The 22,344-nt window shown below is 48.8% G+C and overlaps 1 protein-coding gene across 3 annotated transcripts; it reads right to left on the bottom strand.

Moving 5' to 3' along the window:
* Positions 1 to 1,481: 1,481 nt before the first annotated feature.
* On the bottom strand, positions 1,482 to 22,302 carry LOC128334194 (F-box/LRR-repeat protein 20-like). Of its 3 annotated transcripts, none has more exons than XM_053270575.1 (7): positions 22,163 to 22,302; positions 10,596 to 10,697; positions 8,521 to 9,504; positions 6,727 to 6,942; positions 6,124 to 6,336; positions 2,974 to 3,191; positions 1,482 to 2,400 (listed from the first exon to the last, which is right to left on the bottom strand). In XM_053270575.1, the coding sequence occupies exons 1-7, from the start codon at positions 22,187 to 22,189 to the stop codon at positions 2,232 to 2,234; spliced, it is 1,929 nt and encodes a 642-aa protein (XP_053126550.1). In that variant the 5' UTR covers positions 22,190 to 22,302; the 3' UTR covers positions 1,482 to 2,231. The 3 variants fall into 3 exon arrangements, with proteins under 3 accessions (XP_053126550.1, XP_053126551.1, XP_053126552.1); XM_053270576.1 differs by having other exon boundaries at positions 6,139 to 6,336; XM_053270577.1 differs by having other exon boundaries at positions 6,124 to 6,270.
* Between the last annotated feature and the right edge of the window lie 42 nt (positions 22,303 to 22,344).

Raw genomic sequence — 22,344 nt, 5'->3', positions numbered from 1 at the left:
TTTGTCACTGATCAGCTCCTTGGGTGGGTTCAGAAGATAGAATTAAATGCTGGTTTATTCACTTGTGAATGTAGCCCAGTCCCATGTGGGATTCCCCTCTGGCACAAGCAAAGGTCACAATTTAGTTGGTCCTCTGAACTCACCCATTGCCTTGTACTACGTTGCTATGCTCAGCCCTAGAGCAGGATGACCTAGTGATCTCTCTCCAGATAGTTGCACATGAATCCAATTGAAATGGGCCTTAAGCTTGACTAATGTTCCATGGGTTGTGCCCACTACTGGTATATCTAGGGAGTACGGGATTCTTCCTCTGGAGCTTTCCCAAACAGCAGGCTTTATCGTTGGTTTACTGCAAGGCTTTACTGAAAACTTGAAGCTGTCCCAAAAAAACTGATGCAAAAAATTGATTTTTTTACCCTGGATATAAATCGGGCTACACTCTAATGCACAGTGAAAAACCTGGATTCTGTGTGAAGTGCTCCCTGATAGCTCACAGGGACTTTGGGGTAAATCTGTCTGATATGTGAACATACACCCTCCATTCCAGAGATGTGAGCTAAAGGGCCTTAAAAGCCCTGTGTGGAAAATGCCCTGGACAGCTAAAAACATCTTAGGTGAACTGTGCTTATGGTTGTGTGCGTTATACACCGCATCATGACTGAGTTGTCAGATGGTCTAGCTCAGCCCTTTCCACAATCTCTCCAACCATAAGATCTATAAGACTGTTGCTTCGATACAACAATAAAACATGTCCAGGGCCGTCTGTCTCACTCAAACTGTTCAAATGCTGGAGGGATGGGAAGATTGTGTAGCAACAAGATATAGCAGCAGCCTGCTGAAATGGGCATAGAACAGGTCTAAAGCGCCTGACCTGGTGCTCTCTGTCATTGGCCTTGCAATTCCTAAACTATGTGTGTGGACATACTAGTATGGTGTTATGCCACAAGGAACACACTGATTTAAATAAATTAAGGTTGCAAATAAGCCACCAGAGGAGACTAGCCTGTGTGAGTTGCCGATCTGACCTTGCTTGTTTTGCTGGTGATCGGTAACTCTGTTCTGCCTCTGCAGCAGGTGTGTCTAGGGTTCCCTCTAACAGGGATTCCCAGATGTTGACTAGAACTCCCATCATCCCCAAGCAAAGGCTGCTGCAGCTGGGGATGCTGGGAGCTGTAGCCAACAGCATCTGGGAATCACTGTTAGAGGGATTCAGCCACTCCCAATACCAGAGACCCAGTAGAATAACTCTCTTATAAGATGCCTGTTGCACCTCTAGGTGAGTTGATGCTCTGGGCTTCTACTTGGCAGCTGTGATCAGGATAGTAGATGCCTGCAAGAACTAGGCTGTTCGGAGGGTAGATTGATTCATGCATTTGATTCTGCAGCAGGCGGTGCAGGCGGGGAATATGAACTGCTTTTAGCCAAGTCGGACAGACAATGTTTTCTATCCCGGTTTGTCCCTAAACACCAAAAAGCCAAGCTTTCCCAGAGTCCTTTATTAGTGCAATTGCTTTGGGAGGGTGAAAACCCCAGTGCAGAAGCATGCTACAGCCTTAGAAAAGATGAGGGAAGGCTGGCAGCATCTCTGGATACACTTTGCAGAAAGGAGTTTAGATTCCTTAAGTTCCAGAAACCCCTCTCCTTTGCTGCCTGAACGGGCTATGGATAACTGTGGCATCAGAGAGCAAGACGGCCTTCCTAGAGTGCTGCAGGCGCCTCTGAAGAGTGGCAGCGGTATTCTGGAGGACAGGGAGGGACCCAGTCCTCGGGTGGCCACAGAATCTGAGTGCTGGGCTTGGAGGAATTGCTTGTTGCTGGGCATGCCAGAAAACATTGCATTATTGGCAGCTACACTTGGGCTGCTGTTCCTACCATTACAGAGTCTACCCAACTGCAGATAACCTCTTCTGGGGCCACTTCGCTTGCAGAGGCTGGAGCGATGGAGCAGCAGGCAGGCTTGGGAGAGGAGAGCATCCTCTGCGGCAAGGACAGGGCATTGGTGTGCCTCGCCTGTTGGCAGTGGTACCTCTGTGTTGAACTCGAGTACCGTGGCCTGCTCTGGTCCCCTCTTCCTTCTTGCAGCATTATCCCTGGGCAACTGGAGCTGGGCGGCAATGCAACTAAAAAACAGGAAGCTACTTGCCATGGCAACCCTCTTTCCTCGCCCTGTGATGGGGGTAGCGCCAGGTTGCCCGTGGATCTCTCTGGGCCCGTGGCTTATCGAGCCTGCTTCAGAGCGTGATGGAAAGGTCTGCACCCCCCACAAACCGTGACTGGATATTAGTCTGTGGCGGGAGGTGTGACTGGAAAAGTTTAACATCCTGCATGCTAATCCCACTGCACATGGAGACGTCCAAGCACTTCAGCTGCCGACACGCCTGGCTGATGGCCTTCAGCGTCCTAGGAAAAGGAAGAGTTGGTCATTGTAGTCTGCCCTTGCCGGGGGGACGCAGAAAGCTGCTTTCTACTGACTCAGACCACTGGTCCATCTTAGCTCAATCTTGTCTACACCAGTGGTTCCCAACCTGGGTTCCTCCAGATGTCACTGCATTGCAACTCCATCACCCCAGGTACCATTTGTGGCTGGGGATGCTGGGAGTTGTAGTTCAACACCTGGAAGAACCCTGGTTGGGAACCACTGGTCTACACAGAATCGCAGCAGCTTCTCCAAGGTTGCAACTTGCAGGCCGGAGTCTCTCTCTGCCCTATCTTGGAGATGCCGCCAGGGAGGGAACTTGGAACCTAGATGCTCTTCCCAAAGTGGCTCCATCCCCTAAGGGGAATCTCTTACAGTGCTCACACATCCATATGCAACCTGGACAGACCCTGCTTAGCAAAGGGGAGAATTCATGCTTGCTACCATATGCTTGCTCTCCTCCTTCCAGCATTTAAGAGCCACATCTTGCCGCTCGGCCCACATCCCAGCTGCCGGACGTGCCCACGCTTGTCGCTGTGGGTCTCTGCGGTACTTACTGGGGCGTCAGCTGGTTGCAGCCAGAAAGGATGAGATGCTGAAGCCTGGGCAGGGAGCAGGCTGCCTCCGCAAAGCCTTTGTCGGTCAGGTTCATGCAGTGACTCAGTGCGAGATACTCCAAACTCTGGCAGTTCTGGGCAACGGCAATAAGGCTAGTGTCTGTGATGTTGGGCATGAGGCTGAGGGACAGGTGGCGGAGATCAGGAAAGCTGATGACCTGGAGAGGATGCACAGAGCAAACCCAGGAGACCCTTTAATATCTTGAATATTGAGTTCTTCATGAACCTCACCACCAATTAAGAACATATGGGGAGGTCCGGTTGCCGTTGCCACCAGCTTGATTGGTGGTGACTCCAAACAGGGCCTTTTCTAGGGTTCCCCTGGCACTTTGAAATTATTATTATTATTAATTCGATTTCTATACCGCCCTTCCAAAAATGGCTCAGGGCAGTTTACACAGAGAAATAACAAACAAATAAGATGGCTCCCTGTCCCCAAAGGGCTCACAATCTAAAAAGAAACTTAAGATAGACACCAGCAACAGTCACTGGATGGATGCTGAGCTGGGGGTGGATAGGGCCAGTTACTCTCTCCCTGCTCAATAAAGAGAATCACCACATTAAAAGGTGCCTCTTTGCCCAGTTAGCAGGAACCTGTGAAAGTGAAGTATTTTTCTATGTAAACTGCTTTGATAACTTTTGCTGAAAGTGGTATATAAATATTTGTAGTAACATCTGGTACTGTAATAACATATTCCCAACACACCATCCCTAGAGTGGCTGTTACTGGTGTCAACTTTCTGTTTTTGCTTTTGGGGACAGGAAACCATTTTATTAATTCGTTTATTTCTCTGTTTTAAACTGCTTTGAAAACTGTGCTTGAAAAGCAGCATAAATGTGTGTAGTCGCAGCAGCAATTTGCAGTAACATCTCAAGGGAAAATGTATGGAGCAAATTAGCATATCAGGGGAAAAGGCAGGACTAAACCCCTGAAGCGCTAGCTTTTGAACAGACAGGGAGTTTTATAATGCAAGGGCTCCCCCGCAGGGGTATCGAGAGTTCACCGGCAGCCATGGGACAAGTTCTTGCCAGCCACACCCTGGCATCAGACACAGGGGGAATGGTCACAACTGACAAGACAGGCTGTGCTGCCCTTCGGCTGCTCCAAGTCTGTTTGGGTGATTCCTTTCTTTAGTCAGAGAATAAAGTGCCCAGCCAGCGCTTTAAGGAAGCATTGGCTGGGAGGAGCAGAGGAAATGTATGGCTGGAGGCAGAGGGAGCAGATGGACAAGTCTCTGGCAGCTGCTAGAGGGAGGGAGTGGGGGGGCGTGAGAACCTTTGGTGGCCCCTGGACGGGGGTGAGCCTCTGGTGGCTCCCAGAAGTGTTTGGGGTGGGGGTAGGGGGCTGAGGATAGCCATCCCCTGCATACAGCTGCCCCCCAACCACCTGAAGAAAAGCAACCCTAATGGACTGCACCATCCTACTAGCTCGAACGTCAACTCTCAAGATGCTTCTATAAAATGGTCAGTTTCCTTATTTACATTTGACTTTTTTTTTAGCCTGCCTTTTCAGCACCATGCCTCACAAAGTGGCTCAGAAAAAAGGTTGGAAGAAAGAAAACCACTCCCTGCATTTTGCGTTAAAATCAAGGGGCATCACTAGGGGTGGGCCTATGGGGCACAGGCCCCCAGTGAATTGCTCAGAGCACCGCATCTCTTCAGGCACCACCCTCTTCCTTGACTTCTTCCCAAAAGGAAGGGCAGCCATGGAGGCACCTGCACAGAGCATGATGGGGGAGAGCTCCTAGCCTCACCTGGCTCTCTGTTGCTGCTTCCACCTGCAGAGTTATAATATTAAAGACTTTTAAAAACATGTGCAATTATTCTTGGGGTGGGGGGAATGATCAAATTCAACTGTCAAATGGGGGGGGGGCTGTAGGCCCCTAATCTTTTAATCACCTTGCAATGCCCCTGATTAAAATCTTCAGTTAATGAGGCTAACACACAAAGTTAAAACAGCTGTGTTGATATGATCACCCAACGCCTCATCATAGCCTCATACTAACTCCACAGGATACCACGGAAAAGGACTAGAAGTATGAAGTCTGAAACACTCCCTCCTGCTGCCCCACTTATATATCCTGTTGTGACCTTCTCAACATCCTCATTTCCATCTTTTGCTGTGACCAATGCATGCCATCCTTCACTGCCTCCTCGGTGTTTTGCTTTGTGGCTGTGACAAACTTCCCCTCCCCACGATCCAGCAAACCACTTCCCATTCCTCCACGACCCACATTTCTTAATCAGGCTGGCCCCACTTTCTTATCTGTCACGGTCACACACCCAACCCCGCTCCTCTGCTAAATCCTGACCTCTCTCCATCCCCACCCTCCACCTTGCTGCCTGACCTGTGTCTTCCTGGCAGCACTGGAGAGCTGGTCTTGTGGTAGCAAGCATGACTTGTCCCCATAGCTAAGCAGGATCTGCCCTGGTTGCATATGAATGGGAGACTAGAAGTGTGAGCACTGCAAGATGTTCCCCTCAGGGGATGGAGCCGCTCTGGGAAGAGCAGAAGGTTCCAAGTTCCCTCCCTGGCTTCTCCAAGAAAGGGCTGAGAGAGATTCCTGCCTGCAACCTTGGAGAAGCCACTGCCAGTCTGTGAAGACAATACTGAGCAAGATGGACCTATGGTCTGACTCAGTATATGGCAGCTTCCTATGTTTCTATGTTCCTCTGCATCCTGTGCTGCTGACACTCGGAGAATATCTTACAGTGCTCACACATCAAGTCACCCCTTCATATGCAACTAGGGTGGACCCTGCTTCACTAAGGGGACACGTCATGCTTGCTACCACAAGACCAGCTCTCCTCAGGCCTGCTCAACTCTGGCCCTCTTGCAGATGTTGGCCTACAGCTCCCATAATCCCTGGCTATTGGCTACTGTGGCTGAGGGTTATGGGAGTTGTAGTCCCAAAACAGATGGGGGGCAACAGGCCTGCTCTATATCAAGAAGTTTCCTTTGAGTACATGCTGCATCAAGGCCAGTGGGAGGTTTTACTCCCACTACTCTGAAGTGAAGGTGACCTCTGGTCTCTCTCGCCAGTGTGGGTTCTCATTGTTGCCTGCCCCCTGCAATCACCATGTCCAGACCTTGGCGATGCTCACATCCGTCAGCTTCCCGCAGGCTGTCAGGTCCAGCTCTTGCAGGTGGGTCAGGGCACTCAAGGAGGCGCGGTGCTTCTGCCGAGCGTTCTGCTTGGTGAGGTCCAAGAGGATGCGAGTGTCCTGCTCCAGGTCCTGTGGAGGTGGCAGGAAGAACCCCATGTTCCCAAAGTTCCTGCTGAACTTCGGGCCAGCATCCTTCTGTCAAGGCAACAGAACAGGGGGTTAAAGAGACCACTCTGGGCGCCCCTGTCCCATCTGGGTAGTTCTGTCACGGGATGTGGCTAGTAGAGAATGGGGCTTCTTAAGCAACCTCTCTCTCTCTCAAGACAAAGACGGTGTAAGAACTTACAGGGGAACACATTTTTAACAGATTCTTACTGGGCCAGCACTCTTGCTCCTTTTACAAAACAAAGGAAAACATGGCACAGGCATGTGTTCTCTGCAAGAGCGTATCCCAGATGATGACTCCCAGAATCCCTAGCCATAGTGGGCTTTGGCTGAGGCAACAACAGCTGAGAATCAGTGCACAGCTGGCCATCCATTCACAAAGACTTTTGGGTGAGGGAGGGAGGGAGGGAGCCTTCTCACCTCTCCGGCATGTTCATGCTCCTCTTTGGGCTCCTCAACTCCCAGCAGGCCCCAATCCGTCAATTCCTTGCACCAGGCCAAACGCAGGACAGTCAAGTGCAGAAGGTGGGACGCAATTGCTTGGATGCTCCTGTTGGTGATGGACACGCAGGAGGAGAGATCCAGAACCTGAAGACTCCTGCTCAGGGCTCTGGCCAGCGAGAGGACAGAGCTGTCCTGTAGACATTTTTAAAAAACAAACCAAACCTAATGGTTTCCTCTTAATTTCTAACACACTGTATCCCAGGGGCTTTTGGGATGAGTTGAATCTCTTTCTACTCGCATCAAATTCAGTTTATTCATACTGAAGTTTATATTGTGTGAAGCCACCCACTAACAACTGGCCATCTAGCTCAGTAGGGTTTCTGTAAGGGGTCTTTCCTAGCTCTGCTATCCAATATCCTTTTAAACTGGAGATGTGGAGGATTGAAATGGGCATCATCTACATATGGTCTACTATAAGGCCACATTTTTACAAAACCCTTAACTATTATAGTGTCTGAAATGTGCAAAATACGTTACATAATCAGAAATCATGTCCAAAAATTCTGATTCTGATTCCGTTTCCAACATCTTTTGCATGTTTCAGACACTACCTATAATATTAAATATTAATAGATTTAATTTTATTTATTTACTTACTTACTTACATATTTTTATACCACCCAAAACTTACATCTCTGGGCAGTTTACAACAAAATAAAAACAGAAAGTAAAACATTAGTTAAAACAAAAAACGAGAAGTTTAAAATATTACAACAATTTAAAATTTTAAAAGAATATTTTAAAACAGCATTAAAACCATTAAAACAATATTAATTAAAAATTAATTATATATTAATCAAAAGCCTAATTTTAAAAAGCCTAATTAAAATATTAATTAGAAGCCTGGGTGAACAGATGCATCTTTAAAGACTTTTTTAAAGCTGTCAGAGATGGGGAGGCTCTTATTTCACTAGGGAGTGCATTCAAAGCCTCGGGGCAACAAAGGAGAAGGCCCGTCCCTGAGTGACCACCAGACGAGACGCTGGCAAATGCAGACGGACCTCTCCAGGTCATCTCAGTGGGCAGTGGGGTTCATGACAAAGAAGACGTTCTCTTAAATACCCAGGGCCCAAGCTGTTTTATATTTTACCCACACTAATGTTTTAAAAGCTTTAAAAAGTTTTAAGCACACATAACAAGTGTTGTCAGAGAAATGGAAATGAGAATGGGCAGGAACATCTTCCAAAGATTACTTCAGGGAGAGAGTAGAAGGATTTGTACACCATGACCCTAACCCTTTCCTCACTGCAAAAATGACTGCAATATTGCCCTAATGGTTTGGGGGTTGGGATAAACAAGAAGTGATAATGCACAGAAAGCCGTAAGTGCAACAAGGCTACACCTATTTTCCTTCTCTTCTAGGGGAATGGAAAAGAGGCGCCAAAATGATTTAGGCACAAACGAGTCAGCCTAGAGCAGGGATTCTCAACGTGTGGGTCCCCAGATGTAATTGGACTTCAACTCCCATAATTCCCAACCAAAGGCCACTGGGGCTGGGGATTATGGGAGTTGAAGTCCAATAACATCTGGGGGCCCACACATTGAGAAACCCTGGCCTAGAGTATAGATTAGGACAAACATTAAACATCTAACTATCTGGCAATATAAGAATGCCAAAAATCACTATGAGCATTCGCCCCGGTACCGATGGCCAAAATGGGTGGGCCTGGCTCATTGTGGACTACGTGTAATGATAACAACAGAACTTACTTGTAGTAAAGAGCAGAAGGCGACATTCAGGGAGACTAATTTGGGCTGCCCCTCAACAGCACTGAACGCTTTCACCAGCTCACTGCAGCTCACCAGGCTGCATTCGGACACGTCCAGGCTCTGCAGACGCCTCAGGTGTGAAAAGCCCTGGAAGCCGGTGTCTGTGACCCGTGGGAGCTTCCCCAGGCGCAGACCTCGGAGCCCAGGGAGCCGGGAGCCGACGGCAAGGACAGCCCGGTCAGAGAGCTCTGAGCAGCCACTCAGGTCCAGAGAGGTCAAGTGGGGCTGGTGCTGACACAAGAAGCCGACGGCCTCGTTGGAGAGGTCTCGGCAGCTCTGCAGCACCATCTCCTGCAGGCACAGGTGCTCCACCTGCACGAGGGCCCGCATGGTCTGGCTGGAGATGTTGGTGCCACTCAGGTCCAGAGACTTCATGCTGCCAGCCCGCTCCCGGAGGAACCGCAGGAGGTTACGGAAGGAGAGCAGGACCGAGGAGTTGTAGTCACTGGAGCCGTTGTAGGTGTCAAACTCAAAGGTCAGGTGGCAGCGGGCGAGGGAGAGCTTGGCCAGGCGCGGGGCACAGCCGGTCAGGCGGTTGAAGGTGAGGTCGGACAAGTAGCGCACGCCCGACAGGTTCAGCTCCTGCAGGTTGGCCAGCGCTTGCTTCGCTCGCAGGGAGGTCTCGGCTTTGGAGAGCAGCGTCCCGGACATGAAGAGGCTGTTGCAGCCGCCCAGGTCCAAGGCCGTCAGGCAGGGGCAGGCGAAGACCAGCTCCTCAAAGCAGGTTTCCGTCAGGCTGCTCCCGTGCAGCCTCAGGCTGCGCAGGTGGGGCCCCAAGGAGTTGGCGACAGCCTTGATGATCTCCCGGGAAGTGGCAGAGCCGTCCAGGGTCACCATCTTGACGTGGCAAACGTGCCTCCGGGCCAGGCCCTGGATGGTCTTGAGCGAGGTAGATGTTGCCGGGATATTGTAGGAGATGCTCTCCTGGAATCAGAGGAAGCTGCCTTATATCATCTAGGGCAGTCTTGTCTACACCAAGAGTTCCCAACCTGTGGGACTCCAGGTGATCTTGAATTACGACTCCCATCATCCCTAGCTACAATAGCTGGGGATGATGAGAGTTGCAGTTCAGCAACATAGCGAGTACCAGAGGTTGGGAACCCCTAGTCTACACTGACTGGCCATGCTCTCCAAGGTTTCGGGCAGGAGTAATTCATAGCCCCACTGGAGATGTCAAAGATTGAACCTGGGACCTTCTGCATGCAAGCAGATGCTCCACCGCTCGGCAATGGTCCCATCCCCTAAGCAGACAGCATTCACATGCTGTCACCCACCCAACTGCAAACCAGGGCAGGCCCTGCTTACCAAGAGGAGCAACTCATGCTCACTTCCGCAAGACCAGCCCTCCTTCCCAACTCAAACAAGGGCAGGACCATTGGGGAGGATGCACAAGCAGGGGCGGCCCTTCCATGAGGCAGGGTGAGGTGGCTGCCTCAGGTGTTGGGGAGGGCACAAGGGGCGGCAGTGGCTTCTCCAGAGTTACAGGCAGGAATCTCTCTCAGCCCCCTCTCAGAGCGGCCCCATCTCCTGAGGGGAATATCTTACAGTACCCACACATCATCTCCCATTCAAATGCAAACCAAGGTGGACCCTGCTTAGCAAAGGGGACAATCTGTGCTTGCTACTCCAAGACCAGCTCTCCTCCCAGCTAAGATGGTGAGCCGGAGGTCCAAACCCCTCAGTTAGCAGCGATGCTCACAGGATGGCCTCAGCCAAGTCACATTCTCCCTCAATTTAGCCTACCTCACAGGACCGCTGTGAGGTTAAAAAGGCAACACCCCCTATAAGCTCCTCTGAGTGTTTTGGAGGAAGGGCAGGGCTCAGGGATAGTCGTGGGTTACAACTGTTCTCTGCACGCTGCACCGTGTCGTGGCCTCTGAGCTGCATGAGCAGATCTGCAGGGGCCCGGGAGGAAGGCAGGTTTAGCTTTGGGGCAGGGGTCTGACTCTAGCCCTCCCACCATGGCTGGGGTCACAGTCTCAGGGCTGTGAGGCGGGGTGCAGGGAGGCGCCTACCTGCCGTAGGGAGTCTTGGGCTGCAAAGTACCAGGTTTGGTTCACCAGAGAGGCCTCTTTCCTGTCGGAGAGAGGCAGGAAGCTCAAGATGTACGTGATGATCTGCAAAGAAAGGAAAGGAAGTAAAGAGGGAGAAGCCCTGACCTTGGCGGCAGCAGCAGCAGAGACTGAGAGGATTTCAGCCCCGTGCCCTACTGCCTGGGTTTCCGACCTTGGGTTCTCAGATGCTGTTGGACTACAACTCCCATCATCTCCAGCCACAATAGCCAAAGGTCTGATGGGAGTTGTAGTCCAGCTACATCTGGGGACTCAAGGCTGGGAACCCTTGCCCTACTATATAACTAAGCCGAAGGATGTGTAACTGAAGCAATCACAGCGTTAGGATTGCTGGACTAGGACCGGGAAGACCCGGGTTTGAACCCCCATCCAACCATGAAACTCTCTGGGTGACTCTGGGCCAGTCATGTAGCCCTCAGCCTAACCTACCTCACAGGGTTGTTGTGAGGATAAAAATAACCTCTGAGCTCCTCGGAGAAAGAGCAGGACATAAATGTAAAAATAAAATAAAACAAACATCCCCCCCATTTACCTCTGCCCCCATTTGCCTTCCTTTCCCCCATGGTGTCTAGACTGTAAGTCCCATGGGGCAGGGACTGGTCCCTTCTTCGTTTGTAAAGCACCTTGTACACAGATGCACTATTATTATTAGCCAGTAGTGGTGTAGGGGTTAAAGGGTTGGACCAAACCCGAGTTCAAATCCCCATTCATCCATGAACCTCACTGGGTGACTCTGGGCCAATCACATCTCTCAGCCTAACCTGTGAGATTAGAGGGGCTGTGAGGGGAAACATCACATATCTGGGCTCTGGGCTCCTTGGAGGAAGAGTGGGATATAAAAAACACAAACAAATAATTGTATTATTGCATAATTGTCTTGATGGAACCCATTATTTAAACCAGGAACATAGGAAGCTGACTTCTATGAGAGTCAGACCATCGGTCCATCTAGCTCAGTATTGTCTGTGTAGACAATACTAGTTGGAGAAGCCGCTGTAAGACTGGCAGCGGCTTCTCCAAGGTTGCAGGCAGGAGTAGCTCTCAGCCCGATCTTGGAAATGCCAGGAAGGGAACTTGAACCCTTCTGCTCTTCCCATAGCAGCCCCATTCCCTAAAGGGAATATTTTGCAGTGTTCACACAGGAAGTCTCCCATTCAAATGCAAACCAGGGCAGACCCTGCTTAGCAATTGGGACAATTCATGCTTGCTACCACAAGATTAGCTTCCTCCGCGCCCCCTCCCCGGTGTTTTAAGTTTTGTATTATTCATTCTCATCATCACCACCACCCGGGTGGGGATTACTGCGCAATTCACCTATTTCCTGCAGCTAAGGGCAAACATCTTGAGCAGCGAATATATTGGTCTGCATCTAAACCAAAGCCTCTGGACAGTCTGCTCACTTGCCTTTTGCATTACAAAATTATAGCTCCTCAGAGACTAGGTGGTGGGGGTGTAATTGTGAAATTAAGGGACCGAAAGCTAGCAATTACTGGGCGAAACAGCATTTCCCCAGGACATGGAAAATAAATGCCTGTGCTGTTTGGTTGATGGCGGCATAAATACTGATGATTTGCCACAATGGTAAATGCAAGACATTACACACACTGCGCAATATGTTATATCTATGTTTTGAGTTCCAGCATTATTGCCCCCATCACGGTTCCCTATTACACAGAAAAGTCACTGTCACTTCTATGTGATTAAACAGGGGGACGCAAATTCAGTTGTAGAATCTTAAAGCTGAATCCTAAGCAGGTCTAGTCAGTGTCTGGATAGGAAACTGCATGGGTAATTCCCATGTTTGCTGCCTTGAGTTCCATGATGGAAGAAACATGTAGCAACAACAATAACAACAACAATAACAATAATATTTTAATAAACTTTTCTTTTAGAAATATGAGGTTCAGCAGGCAAGGGGCAGACACTGTAGAGACAGAAGGGAAAAAACCCCATAACTCCGTTTCCTTGAATTTCCCAATGGGAGCTCAACCACAGGACCCAATTCTGCTTGGCACCCAACATGGAGTAATAGCCTGGAGCAGTAGTACTGAGCAACTGTGTGTTAGACTGTATAGAGAACTTGATTTGTGCTTGAAAAGTACACAAAAGGACTGTATGCACTTAGGACACCTTGAAGGCAAAGGTAAAGTGTGCCATCAAGGTAAAGTGTGCCATCAAGGTAAAGTGTGCCATCAAGTCGATTTCAACTCCTGGTGGCCACAGAGCCCTGTGGCTTTCTTTAGTAGAATACAGGAAGGGTTGACCATTGCCTCCTCCCGTGCAGTATGAGATGATGCCTTTCAGGATCTTCCTAGCTCACTGCTGCCCAATATAGTACCAGTGGGGATTCGAACCAGCAACCTTCTGCTTGTTCATCAAGCATTTCCCCGCTGCGCCACTTAAGGTGACAGGATATCTTAAGCAGAGCAAATTTACACTCAGGAGTCACAAGAACATTAAGAGCCCGGCTGGATCAGGCCCAAGGCCTATCTAATCCAGCATCTTGTTTTCTAGTGGCCCACCAGATGGCTATGGAAAGCCCACAAGCAGGAGATGAAGGCATGCCCCCTCTCCTGCTGTTGCTCCCCTGCAACTGGGATTCAGAGGTATCCAAAGTCGCACTAAAACGTTGGGTATAAGAGCTGTATCTTTACTGTAGAAAAACAAAGCAATCCAAGCTGTTGGCTTCAGGTAGGAGGTTCCCCAGGTGTTGTTGGACTACAACTCCCATAATCCACTTTCAGACTCCTGTCTGAAACCTTGGAGAGTTGCTACCAGTCAGTGTAGATCAGGGATTCCCAAACTGGGATCCCCAGTTGTTGTTGGACTACAACTCCCACCATCCCTGGCCGCAGTGGCCAAAAGTCACTGTAGCTGGGGATGATGGGAGCTGTAGTCTAACAACTGGGGACTCCAGGATGGGAGGGAGCTGTAGTCCAACAACAAATGGGGACTCACAAAGCCACTGTGGCTGGGGATGATGCGAGTTGTAGTCCAACAACTACTGTGGGGACCAGGAATACAGGAAAAACGTAAACCAGGGTCTTAGGTAAGAGGAAGCATCCATCTGTTCTAAGAGACTAAGCTGTTTTGGCATGCATAGAAGACTTCTCTTTGCTCAAACAGCTCATTCAGGTATAAAATCTTAGCTGTTGGTGACCCTTGTCAAAGGGCAGATATTATCAGGTTATAAATGTGGTAAATGATTGACTGGGAGTTTTGTCCTACGAAATAACAAACTGTGTGAGGAAGCATCTTTTGAAACAAGAATTGTAACCTATGAATAAGATATTTGCACCATGCATTTGAGGGGATCCATTTTCCTTTAGGTAAAAATTTGTTGTTTCTCTTTGAGTTTGCTCCTCCGGGCATTTTTGGTGTCCCCCTCCTCCTCTTTCCACAGTAAGCAAGCCTCAACCCAGGGGCAACATCCCAGGAAGCAAAAATGTATTTTGGATTGCGGGGGGTGGGACCCAGTGGTTCCTCTGAGCAGAGAGCCATAAAGGAAATCAAACGCTTCTTATATTTGTTTTTCTACTGGCTCTGTTCTTTTGCCTCCCATTGCTCCTCCTCTTCAGCTGCAAGATTTGCTTACACAAACATTGTTTGACGCTAAGAGGATTTCTAGACAGAAGTTTACACATGGAAAACAAAAAGATGGTTTTCCCAAAACAAACACTGTCTTGCAGGCACACCTTTATACGGAGTTGTACCAACACCACAGTGTCAGAATGGAGCTTCGTTGCAAACACAAAGATCATGCTTTTTCTTTTGTGGATCTGCCCTCTAGAAATCCTTCCTGGCCCAAGCAAAAGAACACGGCCAGAAAGCAAGCCATGGAAGAAATATCCTTCAAGAAGTACTGGAGGGGCCCACAGAGGGGTGTGAGAAGCAGACCTGTATGGTCTACAGGCCAGTTGCTGGTCTGCTTCCCAGATGGGCCTGGGACATGGAAGTTTATCCTCAAAACATTTGATCCCACCAGAAAAGGGAACAATCAAACTTTCCTATCAAACAGCATGCCTTCCAAAATATTTGTGAGCATGGACATTTTCCTCCTTCCAGGAAGGTGTGAAAACACACCAAGAAACTCATTCTGGAATAATTTTATGACTATTGCTCACTCCCAAGTTCATATTCAGGTCATCAACAGATCTGGCCACTGGTAAGTGCCCCCAGCTCTCTGGTGAGCAGGGCACCCAGCACCACACAGATCTCCTCCCCAGGTGGATCACTTCCACGGCCACTTTTGAGAAGGCAATCCTTTCTGAGAGGCAGGCGGGGGCTCCCACTGTCTCCTACCATCTCCATCTGCAGATGACAGAAGACCTAAGCCCTCTGCCTGTGTGCCAGAAAAGGATCTGAGGGGAAAGAGGAAGTTGGTGGTGACCACAAGTCATGGCTGGCTGGTGAGCTAAGCCTGAATTTGTGGGTCCCTCTCGTATTATATATTTAGATCCTACAGCCCAGGGTTGGCCCTTTCATGAGGGGATGGGAGGCCATCACCTCAGGCGGCAGTTTGCTGGGGCACCAGCAGGGTGGCAAGATGCTCCTCCTTTGCTGTCAGTAGAGCAGCTTGGCAAGGAGCACGTTTCCTCACACTCCCTTCAAGGTTTGCAAGACACATGAGCAAAGAAGCGGAGGATCCTGGAAACCTTCCCGCCTCCCCCTCTCTTTCAAAGCTTGCAAGGGCCTAGCTTGCCCCCAGTAAGGCAGTATTTGGGGCCTGGCCTCCAACACCACAATATCATACACAGTCAGTAATACGTTCATTGTTGTGACCACAGGTCACATATTAGAAGAAATGCAACATACCAAGAAGTTATATCAGTTAAGTTGAGTTAGAACCAATGCTACATTTTGGAAGGTATAAATCTCTTTCTGAGTTCAAAAGAAAGGATAACAAACGGAGCGACTTGATAGCTGACAGATGGAATCACATCTGCAAGAAGATAATTCAAACGACCTACATCCGACCCCTTAAGTTCAACTTTCTTCAGGGTTTCCCCCATCATAAATAGGGCTATGGAAGATGTGGTGGATAATGCCATCCACTTGACCAGAGCCACAAGGAGAAAGGTGTTGTTCCACTGGGAGTTTGCAAAATCTCCCTTCAAGATATGCTGAAGGCATGGTCTGAAGAGGAAAAGATTTAAAAGTCTTCCTTAGTGAAGCACTGGTCATATTAACCAGATACTGAGTGAGACTTCTATGTTTCTTATAATGGTAGTACCAGAATGAGAACTTTGATGACTCTACCGCAGTGGCATTTCTATCCCTTGCATAGGAACATAGGAAGCTGCCTTAAACTGCATCAGATATTTGGTCTATCTAGCTCAGTACTAGACAGACAGGGTCACCAGAAAGACCAGTCTCGGTGCCTTATCCCACTTCAACAAGCTCTCTGAATTGGGCTTATCCTCCCTACCAAGTCCCTTCGCTTAGGGCAGGGCTGCTCAACTTCGGCCCTCCTGCAGATGTTGGCCTACAACTCCCATAATCTCCGGTTATGGGCCACTGTGGCTGGGGATTATGGGAGCTGTAGTCCAAAAACAGGCCCAACTTAGAGGCTTTGGTATCTACGCACTCCAATTGTGCTCACTTCGGGCAGCACATATACTAAAATTGGAACGATATGAACGATTGGCGAGGGCAACGTTTGGGAGGAAGGCAGCTTTCGCGGTGCATCCCCTGCTGGAACCGGGATCCTGCCCATAATGGGTGCCGAGTGTACAATTCCCAGGCCTGGATAGCAACATGCTCGGTTTCCACTGCTGGATTGTTAAGTAACAGCACAGCACAAGGGCAACAGCTGTGTGGTCAGCCCTAACTGTCTGCCACCAGTTCTTTGGGAGGGCTTCCTTTCGCCGTACTTCAGTAATCGACACCAGTCGAGGCTGACTAAAAGTTAAAGTGGGTATCCGCTCCACTAGTAGGGGCGTAGCAAATGTCCCTGGGCCCCGGAGGAAGGGAGCCCAGCCAATGTTGTGACAGTTCACTCTTCACCCTCTTGCCTCCCCAACAAGCATAATCACTGCTAGTGATTCAGCTTGGCTTCAAGCAAGGTGAGTTCTTTCCAGGACGGAAAAGGGGAGGAGTGTCAGGTAGCATCCTTTCCTCCTCCTCAACTCCTGACCGGCTGGCTAGTGCTCAAGTCCAGGCCGCTCCTCTCTCATCCTAATGTTGTAAACCATCTAAAGACTTCGGTAGCAGGCAGTATACAAAAATGATAAATAAATAAATAAATAAATAAATACAAAATAAAATCCTGAGTGACAGGAGGAAGAAGGCAGAGGGCCTAGGGGCAGGAGTCCATCTCCACTTCTTGTCCTGGGACCACTCTTACCTTGATGACCACCTGGTCGGTGGAAAACCACAGATTGATCTATGCAGGCATCACTCCGGGAACCTACTGTTTATATGCACATCTCTCTGGAGGGGGGCTGTGGTCTCAGATTCTGCAACGCTGTTTCCTTATGGAAGGGCGGCCTTGTGGCAGAAACTATTTCGTTTGAGTCTCATTTCTTTGTGCTTTGTTTTAGTCCTGCACTCCCTTCGTGACCTTGACAGCAGCGAAGGACACTTCCAGGGTTTAATCTTTGCTTTGGGGAGGTGGGGCTAGATTCCTCTGGGAACAGCAAGGAAGTAAAATGGCTCTGTGCTGTGGTCCTGCTCCAAATCATGGTCCTGTGCGACTGCTACACGTGGGTAAAACTAAGCTTCTAAACAATGATGCATTTGATGTCATGTGTAGTCCGGCCCTTACCTGGTTTATCCGTTTGCCTCCTATGATTGTCAGGAAGCAGGCGACAATGATTTGCCTCTTCCCAGTTTGCTTAAACGTCATAGAAGTCAGTTCACACATGCAAACTGGCCAAGACTTTTCTCCATGCAATTCTGTTGGTGGAGAAACATCAGTACGAACAACCTAGGAGCACCACACTTATTTGCGTCATGACGGTTGCTGGGGGAAATGCCACAGTCATCACAGAACTTTAAAAGGAGAAAGGCAGCGTGTTGTGGTATTAAAAGGAATATCAGATTTACTGTAGCATCTGGTGTTTTTTTTTGTGGGCTACCACCCAGTTTGTCAGATTCATTTATGTATTGTTTGTTTGTTCATTCATATCTTGCTTGAATAAAGTAGGGTTGTATTTATACACATATATGGATGTGTGTATGTATCCACCAACATAAAGCTGCTGCCAACTGATTCAGACCACTGATCCCTCTAGCTCAGTATCGCCTACTCTGACTGGCAGCGATTCTTTAAAGCGTCAGGCAGGAATTCACTCAGCCCCATCTGGAGATGCCAGTGACTGAACCTCCGACTTTCTGTGTGCTAAGCAGATGCTTTGCCACCGAGCTACGGCCCCATCCCCAGCTGAGGGTGTTGTGGAAATGATGAAGTGGGCGGAAGCTTCTGCCACCATGCCGTATCTAGTGTGTCTGCCATAACACTGCCACTCACTAGAATGGATCTGAAAAATTGCTGCTAGGCACTGAAGGTTGTATCCGTGCTCAAGGTTGTCCACGAATCCATACATGGGAGAGACTGCATGGAGGAAATAAGGGCGCACGCTCGCAGGGTTTTTGATGTCCACTCAGATAATTTTAGAGCCCACTCAGGTTGAATCAGGAAGGCCCCAATTCTGAATGCACGTGCGCACACACTGCCTTGATACTGCCGCCCAGAACAAAACTAAGGCCAGAAGGTTACAAGTTCGATCCTGACCAGGGGCTCAAGGTTGACTCAGCCTTCCATCCTTCCGAGGTCGGTAAAATGAGTACCCAGAATGTTGGGGGGCAATATGCTAAATCATTGTAAACCGCTTAGAGAGCTTCCAGCTATAGAGCGGTATATAAATGTAAGTGCTATTGCTATTGCACACAGATGGGGGGGGCGCGGGGAATAGAGAGAACAGTGGTTTGGGAGCTGTCTGTGCTCCCCATTTTTGGTTGTGTGGAAGCAAGGTAAGAGGAAAAGCTGGGCAGAAGTGATTGTGTGGAAGCAACGTAGGAGGAAAAGCTACCATGAGGAACAGTGTTCCCTCTAAGGTGTGCACACGCGCTCACACAGTTTTTGATGTCCACTCAGTTAATTTTAGATCCCACTCAGGTTGAATCAGGAAGGTCCCTCTCTGAATGAACATGCACACACACTGCCTTGATACTGCCGCTCAGAACAAAACTCATTCCGCACAGAGATGGAAAAAAACCAGAGAGAACACTGCTCCAGACACATGAACCAATGTGCCTTAAATCAGGTAGATTTCCCACTAAACCTGCTAACTGAGCAAAGAGGCTCCTTCGAAAGTGGCGATTCTCTTATGTTTTGCAAGAGGAGAGCAACTGGCCCTCTCCAACCCCATCACAGCATCCCTCCAGGGCCTGTTGCTGGTGCCTGCCTTGTGTTTCTTTTTAGACTGTGAGCCCTTTGGAGACAGGGATCCAACTTCTTTATTACCTAGTCTTCCTATGTGAACTGCTTTGAGATCATTTTGAGAGAAGCAGCGAATAAATATTTATAGTAGTTGCAAAGTTACAGTTCCTGGGCCCAGTGCTAAACTTTTCCTGACCTTGACAAACATCCACATCCATTCACACAAATTAAAATGTTCAGGACTGTGTTCCCTCAAAGGCATGTGCATGCTCACAAGTCTTTTGATGTCTTCTCAGTTAATTCTAGATCCCTCTCCAGTGGAACCAGGAAGGCCCCACTCTGAATTCACATGCACAAACCCTGCCTTGATACTTCCGCCCGGAACAAAACTCATTCCACACACAGATGAAAAAGATTAGAGGGAACACACTGGTTCAGGGCCAAACTAAATATTACATTCAGCATAAATCTGGTTCTGACATGCTTCCATTTTTATTCCCTTAAAAGGAGGCATGGGGACACCTGATCCAAATGGGGACTGTGGCAGGGACAGACAAAGGGTTAAGGCCCCTCTCCCCACACGTTATGGTCCCAGAACCCAGTTGAGATCCCCACCACCCCAATGGCTATGTGGGAAATCAAATGCAAGTACACTATGGCCAGGTATGCACTTTGCGTAACATACAGTTTGGCCGTTGGTAAGTAATTACTATTGGCAAACAACTGGCATGTACCAGTGGCTGGAGCGTGCCTAATTTGTACACAACACCAACTGGGCAATATGAAGGCCTGCTTCTTGCTGTCAGTAGCAACTTGGCAGCAATGGGGATGGGGGTCATAGCTCAATGGGACATTGGAGGCTGCCATATACCAAGTGAGACCATTAGTCCAGCTAGCTCTACACCAGGGCTGCTCAACTTCAGCCCTCCTGCAGATGTTGGCCTCCAACTCCCATAATCCCTGGCTATTGGCCACTGTGGCTGGGATTATGGGAGTTATAGTCCAAAAACTGAATGACAGTGACTCTCCAAGACGACAGGCAGGAGTCTCTCCCAGCCCTACCTGGAGATGCCAAGGAATGAACCTGAGACCTTTAGCATGCAAGCAGGCAGGTGCTCATCTACTGAGCTAAGGCCCCATCCCCATCTTATTTATTTATTGTTTCTTTGTGTAAACCGCCCTGAGCCATTTTTGGAAGGGCAGTATAGAAATCAAACAAACAAACAATCCCCTAAGGGTAATATTACAGCACTCACATGTAGTCTCCCATCCAAATCAAAACCATGGCAGATCCTGCTCAGCAAAGAGGACAATTCATGCTTGCCACCACAAGACCAGCTCTTCTCCCAAATGGTAGAGAAGATCTCTAGGTAGGTCTGGGAAAGACCCTGAAACCTTGGAGAGCTGCTGCCAGACAGAGCAGACAATACTGAGCTGGATGGACCAAGGGTCAATACTGAGCTGGATGGACCATAGGGCAGATTCTTAGATTTCTATGTTTCTAACTTGGTCTATCTCAAGTGAACCCAATTCAAAGGAAGTTCACCCTGTTACCATAATTTCCCCACCAATACGGATTGCGGGGAGCGGGGCTCTCAGTTCAAACACCCTGCCACAAGGAGACGACTCGGTGCAAGATGCTCCAGCAAAGCATGCTGAAGTCCTTATCGCTGCAATCTGCTTTTGCAGTTGGCGCGCAGGTAACATCCTCAGAAGTTCTCTCTATAAAAATGAAGCGATGGAGTGAACGTGATGCTGGGATATCTCACAGGGCAGCGATGTTTAGACTGCTTTTCTCATGACCCAGTTGAAAGCAATCATTTATCCCTGAGACCTAAAACAATTTACTCTCATAAGACTTTTCATAAAATCACCCTGGGGCAACACATGCTCTTTAAACTACTGTACTTGAAATTAGCAACCTTACCAAAAACCAGCTATTAGACCTGTAGCTGAATGATTATAACATTTTTAAAATGCTGTGGGTGATACTTTAAGAGATCAGGGGGGAAAATCAATTAGCAAGAGACCCGGTGCCCAATATCCTGCAACCCAGTTCTAAGTTGCAGCCTATGCTTTGAAAATCCCTGTCATATAAGGGGCAGTCTCCCAGGGGCAGGTGTTAGGAGGCCCCCAGATTTTATTTATTTTTTTGGTGGGGGGCAGGAAAACAGTAGAGTACAAACTTCCGTCCTTTACTGAGAGCCTTTGGTGTGTCCAGCTACACTTTATCTGAGTGGTGAAGTAATTGTGCTATGACATCTTGCCTTCTTTTGGCCAGACATGCAACCTTCTCCCAAGTGTGGAGCTCCAGTGGAGAAAGAAGGCTCTGTTATTTCCACTGACAGCAAAAGAGGCTGTCCACCATGCTGACCCCCACCCCGCAGAGTCAATTACAAAGCCACTTCCTGGAACAGTTTTTGCAAGTTTAAAAAAACCAAACCCCCAAACTGTTTTGGTTTTAAAAAAAACAACACATTGAATAAACATCTAGCCGGATAAACTTGCAAGACACTTGGAATTATAATAAAATAAGGCTGACAACCCACGAGGGGCTGGGCTGGGGGTGAGGAATTCAGTTAAATACAGTGCAGAATTCAGAGTTAAGTTTGTATATAATGTCATTTGTTAACTCCGGTTAACTGGACAAAAAGCAATCATTTAAAGTAGCGGCTCTATTTATATGTGAACAGGGAGAGCAACTGTCTCTATTCAACCCAGCAGCACATCTTTTCTAGTGGCTGTTTGCTGGTGTCTCCCGGAGGTTTTTCTCCCAATTGTGAGCCCCTATGGGGCAGGGGGCGGTTTGTTTGTTTTAACCATTTTTGTTTTGCTATGTAAACCACTTTGAAAACCCTTTTTTGAAAAGCAGTATGGGTATATAAATATCCTTAATAAGAATTAAATGATGATTGGAGGAGCAAATGTAGGTGAGGAGGACAACGAATTCACCACAACGCAGCGGAGGCGGGCAGAGTACACCGACACGTGTTGGTAGGCACGTCTGCATGCCCCAACGCGTGTTTGAGCACTAGATCCTTCTCTGCCGCTCTCATTACACAGGAGGGGTTTTCCTCCAAAACAGCAAGAGCAGCCCCTCTTCCCCACACCCACTGGGCATCCTTACCTCCACAGGCAATCCCCCGATCTCCATCGCTGCTCAGACTCCTGACCTTTATCAGAGCAGAGGAGCGGAAGGCACCCGGCCACCTAACGGCTCGGCCACGCCCCCTCCCCTTGGTCAGCCCCGCCCCTCTCTCCGCCCTCATCAGCTTTGCTAATCCCCATGACGACCGCGCAGGGCATTTT

The sequence above is a fragment of the Hemicordylus capensis genome, chromosome 9 (genome assembly GCF_027244095.1).
Source record: "Hemicordylus capensis ecotype Gifberg chromosome 9, rHemCap1.1.pri, whole genome shotgun sequence".
In the NCBI taxonomy this organism is placed as follows: domain Eukaryota; kingdom Metazoa; phylum Chordata; class Lepidosauria; order Squamata; family Cordylidae; genus Hemicordylus; species Hemicordylus capensis.
Note: the sequence above shows the minus strand (reverse complement) of the source record. Positions and strands in the feature narration are given on the sequence as shown.